Genomic DNA, 25,768 nt, shown 5'->3' with positions numbered 1-25,768 from the left:
ATGTGTTACCGTCTCCGTAATAATTTTTAAGTATTAAAACTAACATTATTTTCTCTGGTAATGTATGAGCATGGATGGCTTTAAAAAACATATCATGACTGTAATCACTGCTTTGCAAAGAGGCTGCTCATGTTCAGTAACAATACTTCTGTCATGAAACTGCCTTGAGTATTTTTAGCTTTTTACTAATGTTTGCACTGTGAAATGACAGTATTTAAAAATATTTGAGAAGCAAAACTTGACCCCGCTAAGAACTGAAGATAATTGTCAGATACTTTAAATTGCTAAGAAGTAAAACTGTTAACACTTGTGTCCTCACTAATTATATTCTGCATATCTATGTTCCCCTGACAACTTCTGGTGCATCCGGTATCACTCTGCTGAGCGGCTGAGGGCTGTTAAGTGACAGTGTAAAGCAAAAAATAGCTTATTCCTCCAAAGAGCTCTGTTTGTGTGGCTTGTGGAGCAGGGTGTGAGGGGATCCCCAGGAGCTGTTATGTTTCAGTGCTGTAGTCAGAAAAGGTGTGACTGCAGTGCCCCGCAAGTCCTGGCTGGATGGGGTCAGGGATACACAGACTTGAAACTTTGCTTCAGCTCCATGTAACTCTCTTATCATCTTCTCCCTGTCTGTCAGGAATGTTTGTGTTTCTCAGCCCAATACACTGTTTATGGGCTGTAGGGGACTGAAGTACAACAGAGACAGAAGCATCATCGCTGCATGAAAGTGCACGTGTTCTTCTGGGCAGGTTCCCTCAGTGTTAGTTTCTGTTAGAGGTCAGGTTGCTGGAATTACAAAATGCACCTCACCCTTTGCCACTGAGGGGCTGATGTGATCTTGCCGTGCCACGTCCAGCCTGGGCAGCTCTCTGTTGGCAGTGGAGGAGAAGGAATGTGTGCAGCAGGGCAGGGAGGGCCTGAACTGAGCCAGCCCTTGGGTGATGCAGGGATTTTGACCAGAGAGAGGAGCTGTGGCCACACTGATGTTCCGTTGTGCATTGATTTGACCCAATGACACAACACTGGGTCAAACCTATGACAAGCTAATTTGGTCTCAATGATCTCATGGCAGCCCTAAGGGTACGTGAGGAGGGGAGAGTGTAGCCCAGTCCAAGTGAAGAGACGTGCACCTCAGATTCTGCTAACGTCTGCTGAGTCTCAGTGGTGATTTACATTGGCGTGTAGTCACCTGTGAAATGAAATATCAAAAGCAGCTGCAGGTGTTTCTCTGATGCCAAGGGGTGGCAGATACTTGTGTGAAATTCTTCTCAGTACGCCTGACAACTCCAGTTATCTGTGGAAGCTTTTAATAAGGATAAAAATGTCTCCATGTTGTCACTGCCGCACACGTGAACACATTGCTGTTTTGAGGAAAGAACGGCTGTTTACAGGAGGACTGCGTGCACCGCTTTAGCATTTGTGATTTAGCAAGACCATTAATGGTGTTTTCTGTTGGAAGAAAGATGACTTTATGTGCAACAGAACAGCAACGTATTTATTAATAGCTTGCAGGTTGATTTTATTGCACCAAGAGGCAGCTTGGTTCTTCTCGGTGCCTTTCATTTATTGCACCACTTGATGGGACAGCACTGTCCTGTCACCCAGCTGTGCTGTAGTGAGATGTCATTTCGTTGTACAGCACCCTGGAGGCTGGGAGGAGCGTTGTGAACACTAGATGGACCCAAATCCCCCTGAAGGCCTTGGGAATTGCTGGTCCATTGGTTTTTTGCTGGAAGCTGTTGACAGGATCAGATGTACATGGAGCTGTTTTGCAACAGCTTGTCCCAGGCCATATGCTTAATCCTTCCAGCCGTATTTATAAAGATAACTAGTTTGTTACTGGCTTCTGTTCGCTTTAAACCCATTATGAGAAGGGCTGTGGTGTGTTTGCCAGAGCTTCTGTGTGAGTGTTTGGAGATTTGCCTGTTTGTGCTGGTGACAAAAATGCTGTCTCGCTGCCTCCTTTGTCCTTGTCACCCCTGCAGCACCAGCACAGGGCTGGGTTTCTATCTCAGTTTTGCTTTGCCAGTGGAAGCCCTGGGCACGGGGTCTGTTGGTGAGGTGGCTCCACAGGAGGGGCAGTGAGCTGCTGGTGGGCAGTGACTGGGAAACTCCTGTTCTCCGAGGAGGCTGCACCCTTAGCAGCCAGCCCGGACCCAGCGTCAGATCCCACAGTGAGCCTGCACATCTCCCTGGCGGTGAGAGAAACTCTGACGGGGAAGTCACTGGGACATAGGCACTGGCCATCTCTTATTTTCTCCCTGTAGTTACTGCCTGAGTAGGGATCATTTATTTATTGCCTCTTTCCCTTCCAGAGAAGCGCTTTTGAAAGGCAAATCTGTGAATCTGAAAGTTGAGGATAAAAGGAACAAAGTTGCTGAATAATTTGAGCTTATACAAAATGTATGTAGCAATGCACATATTGACTTGTTTCAGTGAATATCAAAATTTATTGTCCCTTGAACTAAATATTGACACAAACAAAGCAGTATCAATATTTATCTCTCAGGTTAATACATTTTTATATTCCCCTCAACATACATCAATATGTGCTTATTATTATTATAATGTTTGTCCTTCAGCAGAAGGAACCTGCGTGCGGTTGAGAGGGAAGAGGGAGTTTCCATCAATCACTATCCTCCCGTTGCAGACTCCATCGGGTGCTGCATCCCGCACGCGGAGCACTCCCCAGCCCGCGCTCAAGCAAAACCCTTGTTGATGGCGGTGACACTCCATGAACTGAATGCAGGATTGAGCGATTGATTTTGGGGCAATGTGACATTAACTGTCACTAGTGGAAGGGGCAGCAAAGCCACCACTTCTGGTTTACAGCCTGGTTGCTGGGTGGTGCTTCCTGGAGAATTGCAGAGGCAGGACATGAATCGACAAGACTTTGATTCTGAGATCCAGCTGTGACTCGCTGCCTGCAAAATGATGCTGTTACTGCTGAGCAGGGGACACCTGCAGACCTGTTAGGATCCCTGTGGTAAGCTGGTCTCATGCCTGTGTGAGGTGTGGGGCTGTCTGCCTGCCAGCTGGAACTAGTTATGTGCCCTCTCCAACGCTGCAGAGAATGCAGTGGCCTACCCAGGCCTCTTGCATTTATTCAGGAAGTGTGTGTGGGCAAGATGAGTGTGGCCACGTCACTGTCTCTGAAGGATCTTTCCAATATGTCCCATTGCCTTCTTATCCTAATTCTCTGTCTCAGAGAACAAGAGGACAGAGGTTTCCCAGTCCGACCATGAGGGCAGGCTGCACAAAAAGGGTGCAGGTGTGACAGCACTGAATGTCACCACTTGTTTGGGATCTACAGAGGCCTTTTAGGACATGATTTATGCTATAGGCACCCATTCATGTGGAGATACCAGCTCTGGCAGTTAGGCAGAAACACTGCCAGTTGCTGTTGGTCAGAGACAAGAGAGGGGTTTGAGTCCCATGTTGATCTGGATGGTGGCTGGACACCAGGTATTCACCAGAAGCTGTTAAAAGCTGAAAGTTTGGATCTGAAATTCTACCAGAGAAACGTCTCCAAACTCTTACCTGCCAGAGGCAGCACTGGTAGGAAATACTTGAGGCTGGACAGCCAAGAAGACAGTCCCCTCCTTGAGATGCTCCAGTCTTCCTCAGGTTACCACCACTCAGGAAGTGCCATCTGCATGGCTCCTGCTGCCGAGCAGTGCCAACAGCCATCCGCTACCACTAGGGTTGGTTTCCTTCCTGCACTCAGAGTCAGACTCACAGCAATGAAGTAACATTTACGTTTAAACATGACGTTTAAATGACAATTGTCACTAGACAATAAGCATATGGTGGCTGATGTCTCGCATGCAGACACTGCAGCAGCAGAGGCAGGGAGCAGCTGCAGAGGCTGGAAGACAGCACTGCATTGATCTGCAGTTGGGAAGGTCATATCTGTGATTGAAGACTGCGGTTTGTGGCTTGACTTTTTTCTTAAAAGCAAGAAAGACAATAAACTAATGATTTATGTCCCTATTTCTAATGAAGAGCAAGATTTTTGAGTCCTGGTTAAAATAATAAACAGAACATACCTGCCAAGGCCCCACCTCCTGAAAGTCACATTGTTAATTAGCACTGGAGTCTTTGCTTTTGACCTTCTCCCCAGTTAGTGGTGATGGGTGTTATGACCATCAAGAACCTGATGTGTGAGAAGGTACGTGCCCTTGTGTTTTCAAAGCCGTTTGTAGCAGAATCAAATAGGGACCGAGAGCTTTCCTCATGATTAGTATTGCTTTATGGTGGCAGAGTTAAGAATGAGGGATGGTCTCAGTATTTTCCTCTTTGGGGAGCGGACACCCCTGAGGCGCGGCTGGGAGGCTGTATGAGTACGGCACAGGGCATTGATGTCACATCACACCTTTGAGTGCAGTCGGGCCAAGTATGCAAATGTGAACTGAGCCCTAAATAAACTCTCCCTCTGAACCAACTGCGCCGCTGCCTGCACTTCAGTCATAGCTCAGTAACCATATGTTTATATGCCACTGACAATTGCCATTTAAATGTCAGTTTACAAGCAGATGTTGGGAACCCGCCTTTGTGCCATTAATTAAATCACAGAAAAGCAAAGTTTGAGTTTAATGCTGCTGAAGCTAATTGTGATGAGAGTAGCCGCAGAGCCCGGCAGACCTTGACGCACCAGGGCGGTCGGGGTTAAGTGGCACAGGCAAAGGACCACGTACATGGGGTCCCCACAACAACCTGGGTTAATGGGCTATGGCAGCCAAATGCAGCCTGGTGCTGGCATTTCCCAGCGACAATTAGCATTTTGTAGACAATTCCAAGTTTTGTGGGACGGCTGGTGGTGGCCAGGATAGAGGGGGAAATGTTGGAATATAAAAGGAGACAGATTTAAGTGCTCAGGTGCAGAAAAAAAAAGACAAAAATCTATTCAATAGAAGAATGAACAAAATCTGGAAGTGGAGAAAGAACCCTCCTCCACTCTACCAGACATTTGCACATATTTAAAATCCTTCCCAATAAAGTTCATAATGAATTTAATTCAGTCCCCTATGGCCCAGAGGAATGTTCCGAGTAATAAAAAAGTATTGCTAAGGGACAGATGACTGCCAAACTCCTATTCTGTGCCAGCAATGCGTATTTATATTATTGGCACTTAAATACTAGGTTTATTTTACTACATAAATGATCCTTTGTCACATATTAAGAATTAATATTGTAAGATCCGCTTTTGGGAAGTTACAATAACAATTCCCAAATTTAAATCACTGTTAAATTTGTATGCTTTGGTTTTAAAGAGGTTTAGGGTGGATTTTTTTTTCAGATTAAAATAGTAGTTGAATGTGGAAATTCCTCTTTGGGGTAAACTATTTTGTGGCTGGCTTATGGCTTAGCTTTTGAAAAGGATGTTAGTCAAGGATCTTTTCATGGTTTGGTTGTTTTTTTTTTACCTTGAAATCTCTACGTCAATGTTAAATAGATTATAAGATCAAACACTTAAAGGTTGAGATGTATTCACTTACACATAGTCAACTAGATAACAGGAGGGCTCCTGGCTTCTGTTGGCATGGTCTAATGCACTTCTGGTGATTAAACTGAGTCATTCAAATGTGTGTTAGAAATTTCAAGTGCCAGTGATGGAGGTCACTGGTCCACAGCATTACTTTGTTTATAAACATCATTATTCCATGGAAGATAAATCTCCGCTCTCATCTAGTGTGTCACTTCAGTGCAGTCTCCAGGAAAATGGAAAAAAAACGGAGCTACTAATTTTTTTCACTTCAGTAAGGGGAGTGGAAGGGAAAGTTGGATACGAGAGGAAATGTGAAAGAGTTTAATTCCCAGCAGGCAGCAAGCTCTAGTGAAAAACGGACCAGTACCCATGTAAGAGGCAGGTTAGTCTACATTCAAGCTGATACAATGTTCTTTAAGCACCTTCTGCACGTTACAGTACAACACTGACTTCTACAGCCTGGGTACCAGTTCAATTGATGGCAGCAGTGATTCAGTCAAAATATTTAATATGCCAAATTGTGAACATAATGCTTTTCCTCTGATGCACTTCAGTTTACTTTGTACCTCCACGTCAAGTGCGAACAGTTGGAAAAAATATAGTGAATTTGTCAGCATGTTTATTTACATGGTGCATCTCCTTTGAATTAACAGGCATTTTTTTCAAGCGTAAAAATGAACAATTACTCATCCCTGGAAAACAACAAAGTTTTACAGACGTCTCCTCCCATCCTGCAAAAGCCTCACCACACTGTGCAAGGGCACAAGCAGCTCATTTTTCACTTGCTACACACGCAACGAAATATTTAATTCCCCAGAACAAAAGTGTCCAAAGAATATAAGGGGGAATCTTAAGCATTTGGCAATTTGAACTAAAAAGAAAGGTCAATGGCAAAGAATCCAGATACAAGCAAAGGAATCACAAATCCCAGAGCACTGCATTTGAGCTTTAAAACTGAATGCACACATTGTTTGCTCGGTTTCTCACAGCAGCATTCATAATTTAGGAAACTATTAATCAGTACGATGAAGTATCCTGTTTCTAACTAAGAACAAAAAAAAAATTTACGCAGTCGAGCTTATTTTCTTTTCCCTTGAAAGAGATCATTCGGTAAAATTTGACAAGGATTCTGCAGACCTGGGTTTGTGGGCTTTGCATTTAAGTTGCACAGGAGAAAAAGTCACAGTGGAGCAATAGAATCCTTTCGCTGCCTTTCTATAAGTCACTGCTCAGAGTTCCTGATTTTCTTTTGGTCCGTGCCAGGACAGAACAATACTATCCCTGTATTTGTTATGCTGAGAGCAGAGAAGAAAGCACTGAGGGCTGGAAAACTTGCAGGACTTTTAATACAAAATTCAGATCATCTTATGACAGGGACAGATCGTGTACTGAAAAATGAGGCAAGACAGAAGTGGAAGAGCTGGGCAGCCAAGCAAAGGGGCACGGGATCGTGTAGGAATGGGAATAAAGAGGCTGCAGCTGAGGAGAGTTACGGTCACTAAAGAACAGAAAAGGGCAAGGGCAACAGCTCACCTTCTAGAACAGCCGTCCAGGGCTCTTCAGCTACTGCTGTAAGTCTAGGATATGCTGCTTCCCCATCCTACCAAAATTACTGTGACCTTAAGTGATTACAGAAGCAGATGATCAAAGGGACAAGTTTTATTTGGTATCTCAGTTCTCAGTAAGATGATAAAGTTGTTAAAGTAATTATAGCGTTCATTAAGAAAATTAATTTCTTCCAAAAAAAAGATGACATTTCATACCTTTTCTTTGCGTGGTGGTGGAGAGCAGTTGGACATACTCTGCTTAAGCTCTGGCAGTCTCAAAGTTATGAAAAAAATTTTTCTTCTCTGTTCTGCCCCCCTTGCCTGTTACATTCATGTCTTCCCATTATTGAAGCATCATCTTCCTGGCTTGAAGAAATCAGAGTGTGCTACTTCAGAACTGCATTCCCACAGTGGTCTGTTCAATGTGGGCAACCGACTTGGTCTAGCCAGATAAGAATGGAAACATTTCTGTGCTTCTGTTGAGAAAGGAGGCTCGACATTGAAAATTAGCAATATAACAAAAGTCTACTGGAAGTGAAAACTGTGCACCTTCAGGGTGCTCTCTATTGTTTTGTGCCTCCACAGCAGGGAAGCCAACCTGCAGCTTCTGCTCCCGTTGGGTGTTCATACAAGGCACATTTCCTGCAAAGAGAAAAAGAAAGTGGAAACAGTAAACGGGTGGCTGCACCGTGTTTCCGAAGTAGTGCTTGGTGGGGGGAGCACCGAGAGGAATTATTTTGTGTACCTGGCATTTCGTGCAAGATGTCTGGATTTCCAGCACTTACGTGCACCAGGCGTGGATGCCAGCGAGGATTTGAGCCCCTTTCCCTGGCTCTGGCCCAGGAACAGCCCGCTCAAGTTCACCCGTGCGTTTCTCCAGGGCTGCCATTCTGAAGACGGTGTCACTGCTGCAGCCCTAGGGAACGCCGGGCCACAGAGGCAGAATTTTCAGACATCTAACACTTAAGTCACCCTCTTTTTAATGCCATTAGTGATGCAGCAACATGTATTTATATTTACATATAAATACAAAATGGTCAGATACCACATTTTTAAGCATAATTTATAATCTGAAACTGCTTACACTTTCATGACTAGGCTTGGGTTTTTTCTCATTTACATTCATAATTTAATTCCACTGGAATTTGATTTTTAAGAAAGCCCAACATATCTTAATTACCATAAAAAGATCCGTACATATTTTACTTAAAAATATCTTCTGTAAGAGGAAATTTACCAAAAATAACACGAAATATATTATTATGCATACATTATTTTTTTTTTTTTTTGTAAAGTACAAACAAGAATCTGATCTCTTCTGGGTATTGCCTGATCTAATATGGCTATAGGTTCTATTTATTTTGTTTGTTTTTCAAAGTAAAGGGAAAGACATAAGAAATGTAAGAACACAAACAAACAAACAGAATGCATTCTTTCCAAAGACGCAGATATCAATGAAAGAACGCTTTGATAACTAATAAATGACAGTAGGTACAAAGAAACACTATCCAAGCACTCTGCAGTCTTTTGTCAGAGCATGTGCTGCAGTGACCTTGTAACAGTTATTAAAAACAACAAACAAAAAAATGTTACTGGCAGAAAAAGCTGTCAAGCAAAACAGTGAAAAATTGATACTATTTCCTAACAAGTAAGTGCAGAACCGATACTAAATATTTTATGTTTTTTCCCCCATGTATGCACACTTCTTTCTTCCTCTTTCTGTTGGCAGGACTGATTGTTGCAACTCTGGCAATATGTTGGATGCCAAACCAGGTCAGAAGGATCATGGCTGCTGCTAAACCAAAGCAGGACTGGACTGTCACCTACTTCAGAGCGTACATCACTCTTCTCCCCATCGCAGACATCTTCTTCTACCTCAGCTCGGTGGTGAACCCCCTCCTCTACAACATCTCTTCTCAGCAGTTCCGCAGTGTGTTCCTGCAGGTCCTCCGCTGCCGCCTGACAATAGAGCATGCCAATAAGGAAAAGTATCTCAGAGCCAACATGAGCTCCAAAGCAAGGAGCAACCGATCTCTACGCCCGCTGCTCTTCATGTCGTCCAGGCGCAATTCTTCTACAAAGGGCAACAACAAAGTTTATTTAAGTACTTTTCAGAATGAGACCAAGCCTGACTGCAGTCCACAGAAACCGGGTCTTGAAGCACCAGAGCCCAGCTTGGAAGTCGTGTCGCTAGAGAGTAGCTCAGAGCCCAGTCCAGACACACAAAACGGCCTTTGTGAACATGACGTATGACTTCATAAGGCAAAGTTAATGATTAGCGATGAACTTAGAAATATGGAAAATTAAAATGACTGAGGAATTGACTACATCTTAGGAGGAGTAACACAGATAGATTTGTTTCCAATTATGTAAAAAGCGCAGGAGTTCTGTATCCTGCTGTTGGGTTTTTAAGTGCACACTGGAAATTCAATCTGCTAACCGAATTCACTAGCTGCCAAAAATATCAGCCCCTCTTCCCACAGCCACTGAACTTCCCTCGCTTGTTGACAGGGATCTGGAAACAAACAGAAAATAATTGCAGTGTCTTTGAAGGAAGGAGGAGACAGAACAAACTGTGACAGGGCAGAAAACTTGCTTGAAGTTTAGCGATACAAGAACAAAAGAGCCAATTTCGGGAGCAGAACGGTGGTTATCGCGTGTGCCCTCAGCACTGCGCCAGAATTCCCTCTCTTCTTGGGCCGGGGTCCATTGCAGAGCGGGGTGTTGCAGCAGCTGATGCAAACAGAGTTCACCTTCCCCGGAGAACAAAAGGACTGGTACCCAGCAGAGGCTATCAGACACGCTGCCGAGGACGCGCAGGATTTGCGATACATGATTCCTGTGACACAGAACAAAGTTACTCAGTTTCATGCTTGAAAACTGTTGCAAAACCAGTTTACATTTCCAAAGCAAGGCTGGCCATGAAGCCAGACACCTCAGCTGTGACATGGCCAACAGCTCTGCACTGCAGCTTGGAACTTTCTTTTGTCTGATTCTGGCTGGAACCAAAAACATTACAAACTTGATTTACATAATGTTTATCAAATGATGCATTTTATCACCAGAATTCTTCATCCTTTGGAATAAGCTGTTTGAATAGCTATAACTGAAATGCAGTTAGTTTGAAAATGACTTCTGCTTCTGTTGCTGAACATGTCTGAGTTGTTTAAGGTGTCAAAGTAATTACAGTTTTCTATGCTGTTAATTTGTCTTTTGAGCATTTTTTTCCTTTTCTTGCTCATTTGCCGCACAGAGACAAGTAACCAAGAGTAGAAGGAGAATGACTATCAGCAAAACTTCCATCTCCTGTCCCCCCTCCTTTTATCTTTTTAAAGAAAAACTAGAAGTACTTTTCCAGGTAATCTCAGTTCTTGCTGTCTTTGAAGCTTAATACCCTCAACAAGAACAATTTCCATTTGTACAGAAATGGCTTTTCCGAGTTGAACATCTTCCTTTTTAAGTGTAATTTAATTTAATCTAATTTTAATTAATAATCTAATTAATGTTATAATTTCTCAAATAGTTTTTACCTGATGTTCTGATGTACATAGCTGTTATTTTAAAATGGTTTATAAAGGCTTTAAAATGCATAGTTGCATTTTCCCCTGTCACAGTAGAAAATGGTTGTGGCAGTTCCACCTCTCATTACTCTATAATTTTTCTGCAAGTGATACAGTGGAAATTGTGTGTTGGAAAAACATAGACAGAAATAGATAATGGAGGTTTGCTTGTATTGCCTTGCAGTAACAAAAAGAGGTAAATATTTCCAAGGATAATAAAATCACTATTCCTTTTGAATATGGTGTTATCAAAAGTTTCTTTTTCTTCTGAAGAACATGGGACCAGGAGAGAGAGGAGTTCTTCCTTGGAGAACGGTGCCTCTGCATCCTGTAGCATGGCCCCAGAATGTTTTTAAATACACAGCAATCAAGACTTTTTTTGAAGGAGTGAAGCAGGAATATGACCTGTAGGTACTGAACTTACAGCACCTGCAGATACTTGTTCGGTCCCCAGGGACTGCAGAAATAAGCACCACAGCACCTACACAGTCCAGTAGATAGCCCTGAAGTAGTGACTGCTTTGTGTGGAGTGCTTTGTAGAGCAGCAACACACTCTTTGTTTGGGTTATGCTCAGGAAGAAAGATTTCCTGTCTTCAGAGAGTTTTAATTAAAGCAATTCTTTTATAATGTCACAATTGCTGCCATCCCAACAATGCAGGGGTTTCCCTGCTTTGTGTTCTCACTCTGCAAATCTAAACTCTGAAACGTGTTTTAAGGCTATCTGTCTACTTAAACTTATGAAGAGAAGCCCCCAAGTCAGTGTTAAATCTTCCTCTGTCTCCAGTGAGCTTCAATCAATCAAAACAGCAGGTAGAGCCTTTTCTCAAGACGGAAGAGGAGCTACAGGCTGTTCTGGCTGTAACAGCAAAAACACACAGATCAAGAAGCAGAATCTTTATTACTATAGTTTGCAAAAAGAACAGCGCTCTGTCTCTATTGACAAACCACTGCTGTCAAGAAGCCTCAACTGTGCTGCCACTGATTGGCTTACAATACTGAAATCTCAGTTATGTTTCCCACAAAGTCCTGGTGCTTTGTCCATGTTCCTCCTGCAGTCTTCCAAGAGCCGAGGCAGACGGGACCCTTCCCATGGCTACAATTAACTTTTTTCCTTCCCCTTCCCTCTTGAGAAAGGAATCCTGTATTCAATGCAACTAGGCACAGCGATTGTTTTGCCATCTCTAATCCTGCATCTCCTCATCACAGATTCCTTCCCTGCAGCTACAGACACCCACCAAACTCGGCTGTTCCTCAATCTTCCCTATGAACAGCAGTGAATCTCGACTATCCCCTCAAAAACCAAGCCTCCAAAAGCTTTTCACATTGGCAGATTTTCTAGTTGGCTGTTTTATAGATCACTCTCTTCCTGCTATTTCCTTTTCACAGGATTCCTGCAAAGCCCTGTTCACAATTTTAACAAGTGAAGTATTAGTTAGGTCCCTGAAATATTATATGCTTTGCAATTTTCCTGTAGACTAGGAAACTAGAATTGTTCAATGCTGTGAACAATTAGATAATGCCCTCTGAGGCACGATTTTCATCAGGCAACTCTAGGAAACCGCTTCTGCGAAAAAATTGAAGTCCCGCATCTGAACTCCATGTGTTTAGAACAGTTCTGTTCTGCAGGATAAATTCCACAGAATAATCCTGAGCACCTTTTGAAGTCAAAACACAGTATTCCTGCACAAACTGAAATTTTACAACTCAAAGTTTCACTCACAGATGGACCGTGTTCATGCCTAAACAGGGAGAATAATGTAGCTAGTAGTAAAATCTCATTCTAACGCTTCTCCTGTGGCTTTTCTGTAAATATGTCTTACAATAGAAAATTTCACTTCCAAATGCTTGTTTATTCCCATTCCCAGCTTTAGTAACCTGAACTGTAACAAGATTCTTTACATAATTAAAGAAGTCAGCACTTCTATCAAGTTTCCAATAGCTACTTGGCTAAAGACATGCCCTTCACGTCCAAGTTTTTTTCTCTAAGTGCTGATAGGTTATTTTGAGCTCGCTAATCAGCCACTAGCATACACTAACTGTGCTTTTTATGAAGCATCGGGTACGAACTGAACTTGATCAGCATAGAAAGGCAGTGCTTTTTTCTCTCAGGATCTTTATAGCAAGATACAATGAAAACAGGCATAAAAGATCGATGGAAAAAAGAGAGAATGTTAGCACTACAGGAGTGGCATTTTTAAAACACTTCAGCTGTGACTTTTTTTTTTTAACCATGAGTGTGAAAAAGCAATGGCACTTTAAGCAGTATGAATTAAAGAAAGGCAGGAAGAATACTCTTGAACCTTCTTCCCATCATATTGTGAGTCCAACTCAATTGTGATAGGAAATAAATCAGCACAACTGACTTCTGTGGTTTGATGCCAGGAACGCTACGGTCCTTGCTCCAGCAAACAGGTCAATGTACCCCCCGTTACTGCAGTTCACCCACTGAGTTCAGATGGGGCAGCAGCAGCCTTCTGGGATTCTCTCTAGAAACCTTTCCTCAGACTCCTCTCTTGCAGTGGTTTATTGTTCTGTTGAGCCGGTTCTGAAACCGTTTCTGAGATCTTCCTGCATCATTCGCCACCAGCAGGCTGAACTGCAGACAGTTCTTCAAGGTGGTTATCTGCCTCATAAGACTCATACCACAGACATAACTGCTAATTACCGGATATTCTTGCTTGAGCAATCAGCTTGATACATTCATTAACACATCACCTAGAAATATAATTGCAAACTTTTCTAGGAGCTTTCCTCTCCCTCAGACTATTCCAAGTCACTGGCTAGGCAAGGGCATTTTACACTCTGCTTTTACTGGGATGGCGTCATTCCCAGCTACCTACCCTCAGCAGTTAAATCCAGTGCTCAATTTACTATATTTACTAATACACAATTAGTATATTTACTGCCTAATCCCTTGATGGATGAGTACCAAATAAGTAATCATTTTGCACGGCTTACAGCCCCCCAACAGCAGTGTGGGTTATGCATATGCACAGGCACTATAATGATGTTTTACTATTAAGTACCTACTACTGACCAGTAGATTTTCCTTCTTTTTGGCTTCAAGGTTTAGGAGGTTGGCTGAGGATGTAGTTCAGGTACAAGTACTTGAAGAGAGGGGAGTGAGTACACAAGGCTAGAATATCTGTGTGATAATGCTACAGTATTCTACACCCTCTCCCTCCACATACACCTACTATAACTACGTTTTTTTTTATGAAAAAAAAAAAAAAGAAAAGGCTTGGGCTTAAATTGGGCATTGAAAATTTACTCCTAGACTGGACAACTCGCCCATTGTTACACCTCTGCCCCATGCGATCATCCATTTAGATAGCGTCGATGCCCAAACTACTATTTCTGCAGCACTTCTGCCTTACTCCATGCAATGAAGTGATGCTGTTAATCTCAAGGGTTTTCTGTCATTTCTGCTGATAATACTGATTTGCTCACCTAGATCCATTCTATACACTCCTCCCCAGCTGTCAGCTCAACCCTGCTCAGCTGCAGCTTAGCCCTGTGCATCCACAGCCTGCACTCTCTTCTGGCCACCTGCAGGTATGTTCAGTCTTGATAGCAACAAACAATTCATGCTACAATTTATTCAAATCCAAAAGTGAGAGTTCTTCCACCTACCTTGTCTGCAGAGCTTAGTACATGCTCTCTTGAATAACAGCTTAACTTGTTACTAGGACAACCATAAAAGGTGACATCACACCTGCTTCTTACACTGGGTGTATGCAGAAGGTACCAGAAGGTACAAGCTTTTTCTCTTACTGCTTGAAAGGATCTTATTAGGCCCCTCTGACTCTTCTGTTACAGCAGGTGCAGACAAAAAAAGAGCAAGTGTAAGCACGACTCTCCAACTTAAGAGCTAACCATAATCCTAGTAGCGTGTAGCTTTAGTTTGCACCTGTACTTCTGAGACTGTTCTTCAGCAAAATACATAGTCTCTGAAGCTGAAATAGGCAACAATGATACCAACAACCACTAATCTTGAGATCAGAGGCCTAATTTCTAAAAAAGACAGTCACCTTCCCACTCTGTGACCCCACTACTCTGAAACGGCTTTCTGCAAAGGCACACCTCAGCAGGAAACTGCAGCCCTCTGCTTCACCCCAGAACAGTCTATGGCCTCATGGCCACAAAACTCTTAAAGTTTGACTCCCATCAAGTAAACGATGTCGTTTCACCAAACTCTAACTTTTCCAAGGCAAATGCTCAATTCTCATGGGCAATAACTGACACTCCCTATTTTTAAAAAATGCTTTTGCTACAGAATTCTGTACTTATCCATTTTCACGGGCATACATAAAGTCAGATATGTCTTCTGCAACTCATTCCACAAGTACTGCTTTAGCAAAGTCTTCTGCACATACTCCCAGTATGCCTGCTACATCAAGTCTTTCAGAGCATTAGGAAACAGCCTACGCCCAGCTAGGGTCCAGGAACAAGGCATCCTTGAGCAGTCACAAAACTGCCTTCTCAGGATTGGACCAGGAGTTGGGGACATACACAGAGCCACAGCTTCAAATGCATAGAGAAGTTTTACAACTTAATCTGAGAAGGTTAGCAGGCAGATGAAGGCAAGTCTCGAGGTGTGCCATTAAGACTTTGTAGAATTTCTCCACTCGGCTCTTAGATTTGGTGCTTAATCTTGCCCATCTCCTCCAAGCAAAAAGCAGAAAACAAGCCAACAGTGAACAACTTATATTGTGGCAGGCACAAGCCATGTGAAGCCCCCAACAGCTGTCTCAGCCCTAGTGTTAGTGTGCTTTCATGATTTGTATGGGATTTGGCTTGGGTGTGCTCTTAATGTTGTTCATAAGGACAGGCACAAGGACCATGTGCATGAACTGCCACTCCTCTATTCTTTTAGTACCCTTAGTAGTTCCAGTTAACTTATTTCACTGACTTTTCAATCTTCCAGTCTTGGTGAATCTGCAAGTTTTCTTTTTAGTTTTTAGTCTTTAGTCTTTTCAGTTTTTTGCTTTTCATATTATTTTTTATGCCCATCAGTGTATTTGGTATGATAATTGTCTATTTGTTAGCTAGTACCTGTTCACATATATCATACAGTGACAGACTGCAAAAGGTCCTATTGCAATTTGCTCTCTGTTTTCTGGGGAAAGTGGTTATAAATATTTTATCTAAGAAGGTTCTAAATATGTTAGAAGGTGACTGAATGTTGAAAAGCAAACATTGTGCTTCCCCAAACAGATCATGTTTTCAGTGGTTTAAAATAAGAATTAAGGTTCCCCAACACAAATCCTTTCATCTATGATTCTAAACGCACTGCTGAAATAACAGTTAAGCCAGTGTAAAATATAACCATATCCAACCATGTCCTCTGTGTTTCATTTTACAGTAACTCTTCCGTCCTCATCTTCTCAACTTTCTCTCTGGAGCTCATGAGTGGTTTAAATAATTTGCACCTTGCCAAAAATTTTATCATGAAATTTACTAATTGACTTGAAAACAGCTAATTAAATACTTCAAGTAACCATGATCAGTGCTTTCCAGATGAAAAAAAAAATGGAGGCACTGAAATTAAGTGACTTGAAATCTATTTCAAAGCTCACACGCTTCCTGATTTTTCGTCCTGTGGTTTAGGACTGCAGCTATTTCATCCCAATCCCCTCCCTTTGATGCATTAGGTAGGCAAGATAAAAGCATGTTCATGCCATTAGGCTCTTACAGGAGTATACAATTCTGTAAAAAATATAAAACCAAAATAAAATATCCTCCCAGCAAGCCCTACCTGGTTGAATTAGCATACTTTCATCATGATTTTCTATGAAAACTTGACTCAATATCATCACAACTCCTCCTTACATTTGGCACTTTTTAAAAGTTTCACTTTTTTGCTGAAACTAATAGGAGGCTTTTGACACTGAAAGGCTGGCCTCCTCACCCTCCTTCTGACCCTAAATGGCATGGCATCTTGCAGAAATTAAATCACCTTCAAAGAAAACTGAACACTTGTTGACAGACAGAGGACAAGGGTTTCGATTACTGTGGTATCTTTAAGTTGTGCTTTCTAATTCTGGTACTGGAAATATGAATCAAAACTGCATTGTTAATAATGTAAATAATGGCACAATATTCCTTGTCATTGCTCGCAGTATCACAAAGCAGAAGCAAGGCATTAAACTGCTTAAAAATGCATGGGCTGAGAAAGTTAAGTACAGCTGCTAATGGTGGTATTATCAAATAATTTTTTTAAAGCCACAGAAGGCTACAGGCCAGAAATCAAAGGTCATCTTTCACCTCCAGATATAATTCTTTTGTTTTCTACTGTTCTTATTCATTTCTCTGCTCATTAATGTGGACTTAGAGGCAAGCACTAAAACATACAAACCTTCAAACAAAGCTGACTCACAGCCTTCCATCCTCTGTGCTTTCCTGATATAAAGGTAAGTAAACACCTTAGATATCAAGATTAAAATATACATTCTCTTCCAGCAAGAGAGGTGACCTTAGACTTAATTTTCAGAATCATGTATTGGCATTTTTCTTGACAATCCTTATCTGCTAAAGCAAACTGGGACACTGCAGTCCTTATGCCTTTACAAATGGTAAAGTGCTATACTCTTGTAATAAGTCCCATAAATAATTTTACACATGAATAGTCTTGTTGCATCCTACTAATTAATGTTCTTACCAATTTCAATGGAAAGGCTCACATTTACACTCACATGCCAGTACCTTTGAAATCCATTCAGCTTTTATGTCTTTAGCTATTTTCATGCTTAGTTTTACAGCCTGTTCAACTTCAGAGTAGAATTGACCTGGTTTTTATTTTACTTTTCCCCATTCAGAGACTCATTGGCAATTTCGCAAAACAGGTTGTATCAAGTTTTCCAAAAAATATCCAGACTAAAAATGAAAAGTGGAAATGGAAACAGTTTGGATTAATTAAAACATGCTTACCAATGTTTTGATAAGGAGCTAAGACAAGTGAGAGGTCAGGCCACAAGTTGTTTTTGGAAGCACAGGCTCACTTGTGTGTGAAAAGCAATAGGAAATGCTTAAAAAAGGTTTAAGAGACACCAGCTTATGGGCACTGTATCCTCACAAAATTCATTTGTATATCTTTTATACAAGTCTGAGAAATAACATAAAAATCTATTGTCCATGTCCTGTGAAAAATGAAATTCACTGGACCAGACACCACAACTTCCTTAAAAAAATACAGCCCTTCATCACTGCTGCACTTGGATCTTTGTTATGACTTTCAAGTCATAAACTGCTCGAACTGTTAACTCCACTGTTGCTTTTTGATACTAAAAGGCAGTCAGAAGGGCACTCTACTCCATGCCGCCTATGATTTCTCCTTAGCAAACGCACTTAGTCCAGTTCATCCCATACGTGGCTGGGAGTTTTCTGAGCAACCCAGAGATTGGAAGGAAGTTACTAGTAAGAAAACAGCTTTGGCATCTGAAAAAAAGTGTTTCTGAATGGCGATATATCTACAGTGCCAAGTTTTCAGCATATAGTACAAATTAACAACATATATTGCAAGTTTTTTATTCAGTATCAAAAATGAACTGCATGTTTCCAATATTGGTTACAATGTCTTAATTTCACTGGGGAAGAAGTAGCACTAGATGCGATACTATAGGTAACAACTACCACTTGCTAAGTTTTACTTTATATCGTCAGTAAAGATTTATTATTTTATACTTTGACTAAAAAAGCCAATCAAAAGTTCTTTTGAGTTATGTTGATATGCTTTGACCAAAATAGACAGTGTAGACAAAAAAAAAATAATAATCCAGTGGATGTTTCTTACTATTTCTAAATGGATACTGGGGATGCAGCTATTACCAATAAAACTTAAATGCCTGCAGTGATTCCGAAGACATTAAACTTTGTTTGCTGTTTTAATCATTTTGTCAATAAGTGGACGCCAGCGTATAATCTCCCCTTGATACAAGTATGCAACTAGTAGTAGTGCTAAGGGAAGTACTACATGTGAAAACAGAAAAAAAGTATGCGCTTCTGTAATCCTGAACAGCCATACACAAAACAACTTTGTCATGGAGCAACACAATAAGATTATAAAAAAAAAAAAAAGCAATAATCACAGGTAAAGAACTTACCATAGGCCAACTCATCACACAACTTAGACACTGTTTTCCTCTGCCTGATAAAACAAATGACTGGGAAACCAATACTGAGAAGAGTTAAATAAAATTATAGCTCAAGAGTGAGCTGACGGTCTTTCATGATGTTCCCATGCACTTCTTTTAAGCACACAATTACAGCAATTGCTTTAATTACACTGCATTATTATACCCTATGTAAATACATTAAAAACACCATTGTGAACCAAACAAGTAAGAGAATTTTCTTATTACAAGTTAATAGAAATAGTAATGCACAATTCATGGGCAAAGGAAAATTCATAAGTAATCTTAGTTCTGTATAGAAAGACATTTTAAAATATCAGTCTTGCTACTGTGGATCATTTTTTTTTCTTCCTTGCAAAAGTAAAAGTTTGTGAAACTACGTTCACAACTACATTAGAGCACAAGGTATATTGTTCAAAATATACACATGGGCAGGTTTACTTGCAGAGAGCTCTGAGAAATTTACACTGGCTGCCTTTCTGGGCCGATTGTCTCATCCTTCATGCTTTATTCCTTTCTGATCTATTCACATTGCAAGTTTCATTTTGCCTTAAGTAGGTTTTAGATCAGCCTTAATGCTCAGATAGTTCTTGCCTTCAATAAAAGGTAAGCTTCATTATCAGTATGTTTTCTATGATGTATATATAAAATCATATATACGTATCATCAAGAAGTTTCATCTGATCCCAATATACTGTGGGATTTCTTTTTTCCTATATAGATTATAAAAACAAAGGAGCACTGACATGTCTAAGTTAAAAGTTCATGGATGGGAAGGAGAGAGGGAAGTGAGAGGGGAATCTACCATGGGTATTTCCTCAAAATATCTGCAAGTGTAATTATTATAAGCAAGAACTTTGGTCCTTTAATTAATTTACACACTACCAGAAATGTATCACTTATGTTAATTTCTGTGGAACAAAAATTACTTCATAGTCTACAGTGCCATTTCCCATGCCCACCATTCTTCCCTCTAAAGGAAGAAAGCACTGATTTGTTTTGGGTTTTGGTGTTTGTTTTTTTTTTTTCCCCAGGATTAAATTAACAAATTAGTTTGTAAGATTTTGCATTGCAGGCACAATATTGTCCTGTCCTCCTGTATCTCCTACTAGAAAGGAATGTTAACATAACTGCATCAAAACTCGTTCAAGCAAAATTTTTAAATACAGCTGTGCTTAAAGTGAGAAAAACATGTTGTCATTTACTTGACAAAGTTTCCGATTCTGTGCACTGGCAGATCCCTAAAGTGCAACTGGAATATAAACTGCCATAACAAAGTGCATGTTTGCAGGGGAGGCAGAATTAGACTAGTTCCACATAATCACTTAATCAGATACATGCCGACATACTGCTCAATTCATTTGAAGTTGTGAAATGGAGCAAATTTCTACCTGATACTACAAACAACTGGGATAACGTGCCTGCAGATCCAATTCAAAACATTAGTGACTAATACCTGCATTCTTAGCTACTCGCATCATAGACTCTCACAGTCACAGCCACTTTTTAAGCTCTGGCTTAGGAACATGCTGCTGTTATTTCTCACCTGAAGCCAAAAAGCACTTCCTAAGATCGGTTCTCCGGAAACGGAGGTAATGTTCTGAGAGAACACAGTGACATTTAAAGCACTAACCCTAATTTTATAGCAACCGAAGAGGAGTGGTTTGTTTAACTATGATCAAGCATAAGGAACTATTTACAGCTTAAATGAAAAAAACTGCACAGAGTTGTAGCTCTCCACTGCCTTGTTTATAGGAAGCTTAATACAGAAATGAAGCTGAACCATAGAGCTGTCATTGCACAACACAGTGAACACCAATATATATATATAAGAAAAAAAGTCACTGGCTACACGCTGGGGACTATACTGTAGGCACACCACAGAATGTAAGTCACTGACCCCCTTGATAGCAAAACACACAGATTAATGTATACTGCAAAGGAAGGGTGACTACATCAATAGGTTGCTGATTCAGACCATGAACTTTATCTCAGAATATTGCATTTAACTTTTAAATAAGGTTTAGGGGAACTTGTAACATTTTGCTCACTGACACAGCTATATTTTATTAATGACAAAAATGGGTTAGTCTATAAAAATTAAATTATACTCCTTTGACTGTATCTAGTCAAGAGGAAAAACTCTTAATTATGAGACTGTGCTGTCAAATAAATGCAAATTCACATCTTTCATATTCTGGGTTAAAAATTCAAACTCAAGTCTGTTATAAATTAAAATCAATATTTGAAACATTTCAGCTTTCAGTGATAAGCAAGAACCAAAAGAATCAAGTTATGAAATATACTGGTAAAAGTAGAATGAATTATTAAATAAAACTTGAGAGAATAAGGCATTTATATTACACACATTTAAATATCAATTAGCAATAAAAAACAATAAAGGATGATGAACTGAATCATCTGTTTTACAACCAATCCTCTCTAGAATTGACTGAAGATAACAGAGAAACTAAGTTTGCAATGTAAATTTCACTCAATTTGAAATAGTTAAGTTAAAAATTCAGATTTATTCACTAGCTGAAATTTACAGTCTTTAAGCTTAAAATGAATAAGAACTGCATTTACAGAAGTAAATTAAATAGAGCAGTGGTACCTGCTATGCACAGCGTGCTAGTTACCTCCTAAAGGGAAAATCTGAGGATCTCCTTATAGACAATCTAAAACTCTACAGAAAAAAAAAAAAAAAAAAAAAAAAAAAAAAAAAAAAAATGGATATGTGCTGATGCTATAAGAAAAAAAAAAAAAAAAGAAAAAAACCACAAAGCCACCCAGAAGTTTCTTTTAACAGCTCCTTATTTACTATGTTGCAAGCCAATTTCTGCATAGAAGTAAGGACAAGTTATGCATCAATGTATGTCTAAAATCTATTAAAACAGTTCCAGTTCTCATTTTCAATGTGCCACAGTCACACTGGCCAGACTGCAACCTTGCCTGCTCATCTGAGAAGAGATGCATGACTGCCTGCCCGATCCTACACAGGCAGCACACAAGTGGCTGCCTCTTAACACATCTGCGGGTGTGCGTATGCACACGTGCAAGCCCAGTGATCCAGAAGAGCTGCACTTTAATCTGTGAGGGGTTTACTTGACTGAAAACACTTTTCTAACATTAACCCAAAGGGAAGATTGCAGATATGCTTCTGGAAGGCTGATACAGTCTAGGGTTGTACTGAAAAGAAAACATGAAAGAAACAGGGAAGATACTTAAAAAAAACCTAAAACAAAACCGAACACCAAATAACTGTTAAGAATTCAGTGAGAACTGACTTTTTTGTCCATGTCTACAGCCCTTCAAATCTTCATAACATCCATTCAAACCTATTAAAAGTATTATAGAAGATGTGGTGTGCAATAGCAAAGCCTTCATTCAGAGATACTCAGACTTTAAAAGTGCCTTGCAATCCAGAACTCTTTCCCATCCCCACCCTCTTTCAAAGTGAATTTGAAATATATATATATTTAGCTTGAAAGAGACTAATCTTCCTTTAAACATACAGGGTTGTTTTTTTCTACACTGGAGATCTACATATTTTACAGAAATACAGTCACCGTGGGTGATGTTACCCAGGATGAAACAGAAGAGCCAGTAGTTCAGCTATTGTTGATAGCTAACAACAATTCTTATTATTTTTCTATGATTCCTAATGTAGTGATCTGAAACTACCAGCACAAGCGGACCTAGCTGATTGATAAGCACTTTGAAAATACCCATGAATAGTTTCCTAATGCAAAGAACCAATGTTAGTGTTGAAGACAGAGGTGAGGGATCCTGCTGTTACTGAAGGACTCGCTGAGAAAGGACAGACTACAGCTCAATTTGTATTAACAGCATAACAGTCCTTTGCATCAGTGAACTCCAGGCTCTAAAGCACTGCCCTCAGCTGCAAGATGCACAGTCCCAGAGAGCTGCTTCCCCTTCAATCAGGGTTCTGAAGTCCCGACCTGCCCTCTGCTCCTAAGCCTGATGCTTGGAACAGATGTCACATCCAAGTTGAGGCACACCAGTGAGTTATTGCTACTTTGCCTCTTTTAACGCCCAGTGTCTTCACGGCTGTTGGCACAGAGAGCAGGATGCTGCAGGAGCTCCAACTCCCACAAACACACTTCCCTGCCACCCTGCCCAGCCCTGAAGTCCCTATCAAAGCTGTGTCTTCTACTGCCATAGATGGCTGCAGAGCAGCGGGGTGCTCTGAAAACCCGGACAGGTCTCCCTAAATCTCAGGCCCTGTCCATGGTGCTGAATAAAAAGAAGTAATTCCTAGCACAGCTCAGGAGACAATAGAGACAAGACTCAGCATCACAGATGGTTTCCTCTTGAACACATTTATCTCCAAATACGCTAACTTTAAATTTAATTACGCTATGGGAAAAGCCCCCTTAGACTTAGAAAATGAGTATGGCAAATATATCCATTTGTGCCCTCCTCTCCTCCCCCGAATGTTCTTTTTATCCCTCCCTTTTGCTTGATGTTTTGTTGTTTTTCTTTTTTTACGGGTGAAAGCAAAGATGACTAGACTTTTCTTCCCTTAAGATGAACCTTCAGAGTATATGAATTGCTAGAGTAAATAAAAGAAAGGAGGGAATTACTAATTTAATGCTCTTCCATCTCTTGGGGGAAAAGCCCATGTAATTAACTGTAATGAGATTAAACTAACTTGTTGTTATTAATTTCCCAGTGCAGGGAAACTAAATCTGAGACCCATAAGACTGTATTAACAGCTTTATCAACATTTGGCTTGCATCCTTAGCTTTTACACCAGTTTTAAAGGAAAATGATTAACTTTATTGAGTTGCAAAGTCACTCAGAAGTATAAGAAATTGAATCTGGTCCCTTTAGGTAGGAATGTCAGATTCATCCGTAGCTGAAGACTGTGAATGGGTGGAGCCAAAACCAACAAATGCTACACAACACAAATAATTATTAAATTCTTACCAAAACTTTTTTCCATTACTTCTTTCTGACACATATCTTGAACATTCACTGTACAATTCACGATGAACTCTGGAGCAGAGCAGTCATTATTTAGCTGGAACTCCTCACACTGGTAGCACTGTATCTGCAAACCCAAGCCTGCAACAGAGAGTGTTTTGCTCAGACTACTAGCAATGATAATATTAAAAAAACCTACCACAATCAACATGTGCCAGAAATCATCCTTATCTTTCCCTCATCGAAGTTTGCTCAGCAAAAGTAAGACTTTGACAAAAATAACGTAAAATAAACGCGTCTCCCACCCAGCTGAGGCTATGCCTTCCGTGCTTGGCACCTGGTTAGGAAGCGGACTCCTTTCCGCGGGGGCTCCGGCGTTACAGCCGCTCCGGCCCGCCGTTCCCGCCGCGGCGCGGGGGACGCTGCCGCCAGCAGGCGGCGGGGCACCGGCACGGCACCGGCACAGCAGCCGCTGCCCCTCGCCCGCCCGGCCCCGGGGCTGCCCTCAGCGCGGCGGGCTAAAAACTATCCGCGCTCCGGAGAGAGAGAGAGCAACCCGGCTAATAGATACGCTTCGGCTCTTATCTGTGCCGACGGGTTTACTTAGCTACTAATTAATTACAAATGATTTAATTACTATTTTGCCATGCACAATTACAGCTACGGAGCATCCTTCACCTCCCTCCTTTATCATGCAAACGAGGTGCTCCGTATGCCTCGCCAGGAGCCGCTCTTCTCAGCCCTCCGCCGAGCCCCCCACCGGCTCCCGGAGTCCCGTCGGGGAGCAGCGAGGACCCCCCAGCCCCCTTCTCCCCTCCGCGGGGAGCGCTGCGGCGGCGGGACCGAGCCCGCTCCCCGCAGGGGCTGACCGCCAGCCCGCCGCCCGGGGGAGGAGTGCGCGGCGCCGGCGGGCAGCATCTTCCGAGTCCGGTGCCGGGTGCCGCCTGCGGAGCTCGCCTCGCCCCGCGGGCAGCCAGCGCCGGGGGCACCGGGCAGCGCCCTCGCAGGCGGCGGGAACCTCTCCGGGCCGCGGGCAGGACGGCGGGCTCCGCTGCCCAGTTCCCGCTGAGCGCCCGGCGCCAGCTCCGTCGAGGGGCTGCGAGGGGCCGAAGCCTCGCCGCGGGCAGCGCCGGGCAGCCCGGGCTCGGCTGAGGCGCCTGCAGGGGAGCGGCGCGGAGCCCCTTACCTGGAGCCAGGCACAATCCCCAGAAAGTTGCGGCGAGGAGGAAGAGCCGCATCCTCCCGGAGCCGCGGCCGCCGGGCTGGCGTGCAGTCGCGAAGGGGCATCAGAAGGAGGGGAGGCAGCGGGGGCGCCGCGCACTTGTGCCGCTTCCCCGCCGCCTCCGCTGCCAAGAGGCGCCCCGGGAGCAGGCGGCGGAGCCCGCCCGGCTCCCGCCCTGCCCAGCCCCGCGCCGCGCTCCAGCCTCGCCCCCCATCCTGGCGTGCCGGGGGGCAGCCGAGCGGGGCACCGAGCGCTGCCCTCTCCGCCTCAAAACTTTATTTGCCCCGGAGAGGCGCTTCCCCCCGTCCCTCCTTTTCCCCTCTCGGGAAAACCTCATCCTCCTCCGTGGGTGTGCGTGGCCCGACCGAGCCTGGGGTTGTCAGGCCCTTCGCGGCTCATCCTCCTCCTCCTCCTCCTCCTCCTCCTCCTCCTCCTCCTCCCCCCCCCCAGCACCATGTGATGCCGGTGGAGCGGGGCGGGGATCCCCGCCAGCCGCCCCGCACCGTGCTTCGCCGGCCGCCCTTCGGAGATGGGGAAACTTCGGCGAGGGAGCAGACGCCCCGCTCCTGACCCCGCACGCAGCCCGGAGCCCGGCCCGCACCGCGTCGCGGCGGGCTCCCTCCCCCCTCCTCTCTCTCCGAGGGACAGCTCGCCGCGGCCCCCTCCGCTTCCCCGCCCGAAGCCCACAGGTGGCTGTGGGGGAGTTAGAGGCTGGGCCTGGCTCCCACAAACGCCCCGCAAAGCCCTTCCCCGCATGTCCCTGGGCTGAGGGAAGGCGCGACCTGAGAATCATAGACTCGTCTAGGTTGGAAGGGACCTTAAAGATCATGTGTCCAACCATCAACCTAATTTTGACAAAAATAAACTCCCA

General features: G+C 42.7%; 1 protein-coding gene across 3 annotated transcripts; it reads right to left on the bottom strand.

Annotated features, from left to right (window-relative positions):
- Positions 1–5,976: 5,976 nt before the first annotated feature.
- On the bottom strand, positions 5,977–25,098 carry LYPD1 (LY6/PLAUR domain containing 1). Of its 3 annotated transcripts, none has more exons than XR_001411926.1 (4): positions 24,862–25,098; positions 23,679–23,816; positions 7,778–9,871; positions 5,977–7,674 (listed from the first exon to the last, which is right to left on the bottom strand). XR_001411926.1 is itself a non-coding variant. In XM_014941189.1 (3 exons), the coding sequence occupies exons 1-3, from the start codon at positions 24,911–24,913 to the stop codon at positions 9,636–9,638; spliced, it is 426 nt and encodes a 141-aa protein (XP_014796675.1). In that variant the 5' UTR covers positions 24,914–25,098; the 3' UTR covers positions 5,977–9,635. The 3 variants fall into 3 exon arrangements, 1 of the variants encoding a protein (XP_014796675.1); XR_001411927.1 differs by having other exon boundaries at positions 7,818–9,871; XM_014941189.1 differs by having other exon boundaries at positions 5,977–9,871.
- Positions 25,099–25,768: the final 670 nt, after the last annotated feature.

The sequence above is a fragment of the Calidris pugnax genome, unplaced genomic scaffold, assembly GCF_001431845.1.
Source record: "Calidris pugnax isolate Ruff unplaced genomic scaffold, ASM143184v1 scaffold60, whole genome shotgun sequence".
Lineage (NCBI taxonomy): Eukaryota > Metazoa > Chordata > Aves > Charadriiformes > Scolopacidae > Calidris > Calidris pugnax.
This window is presented reverse-complemented; position numbering and strand designations above follow the sequence as displayed.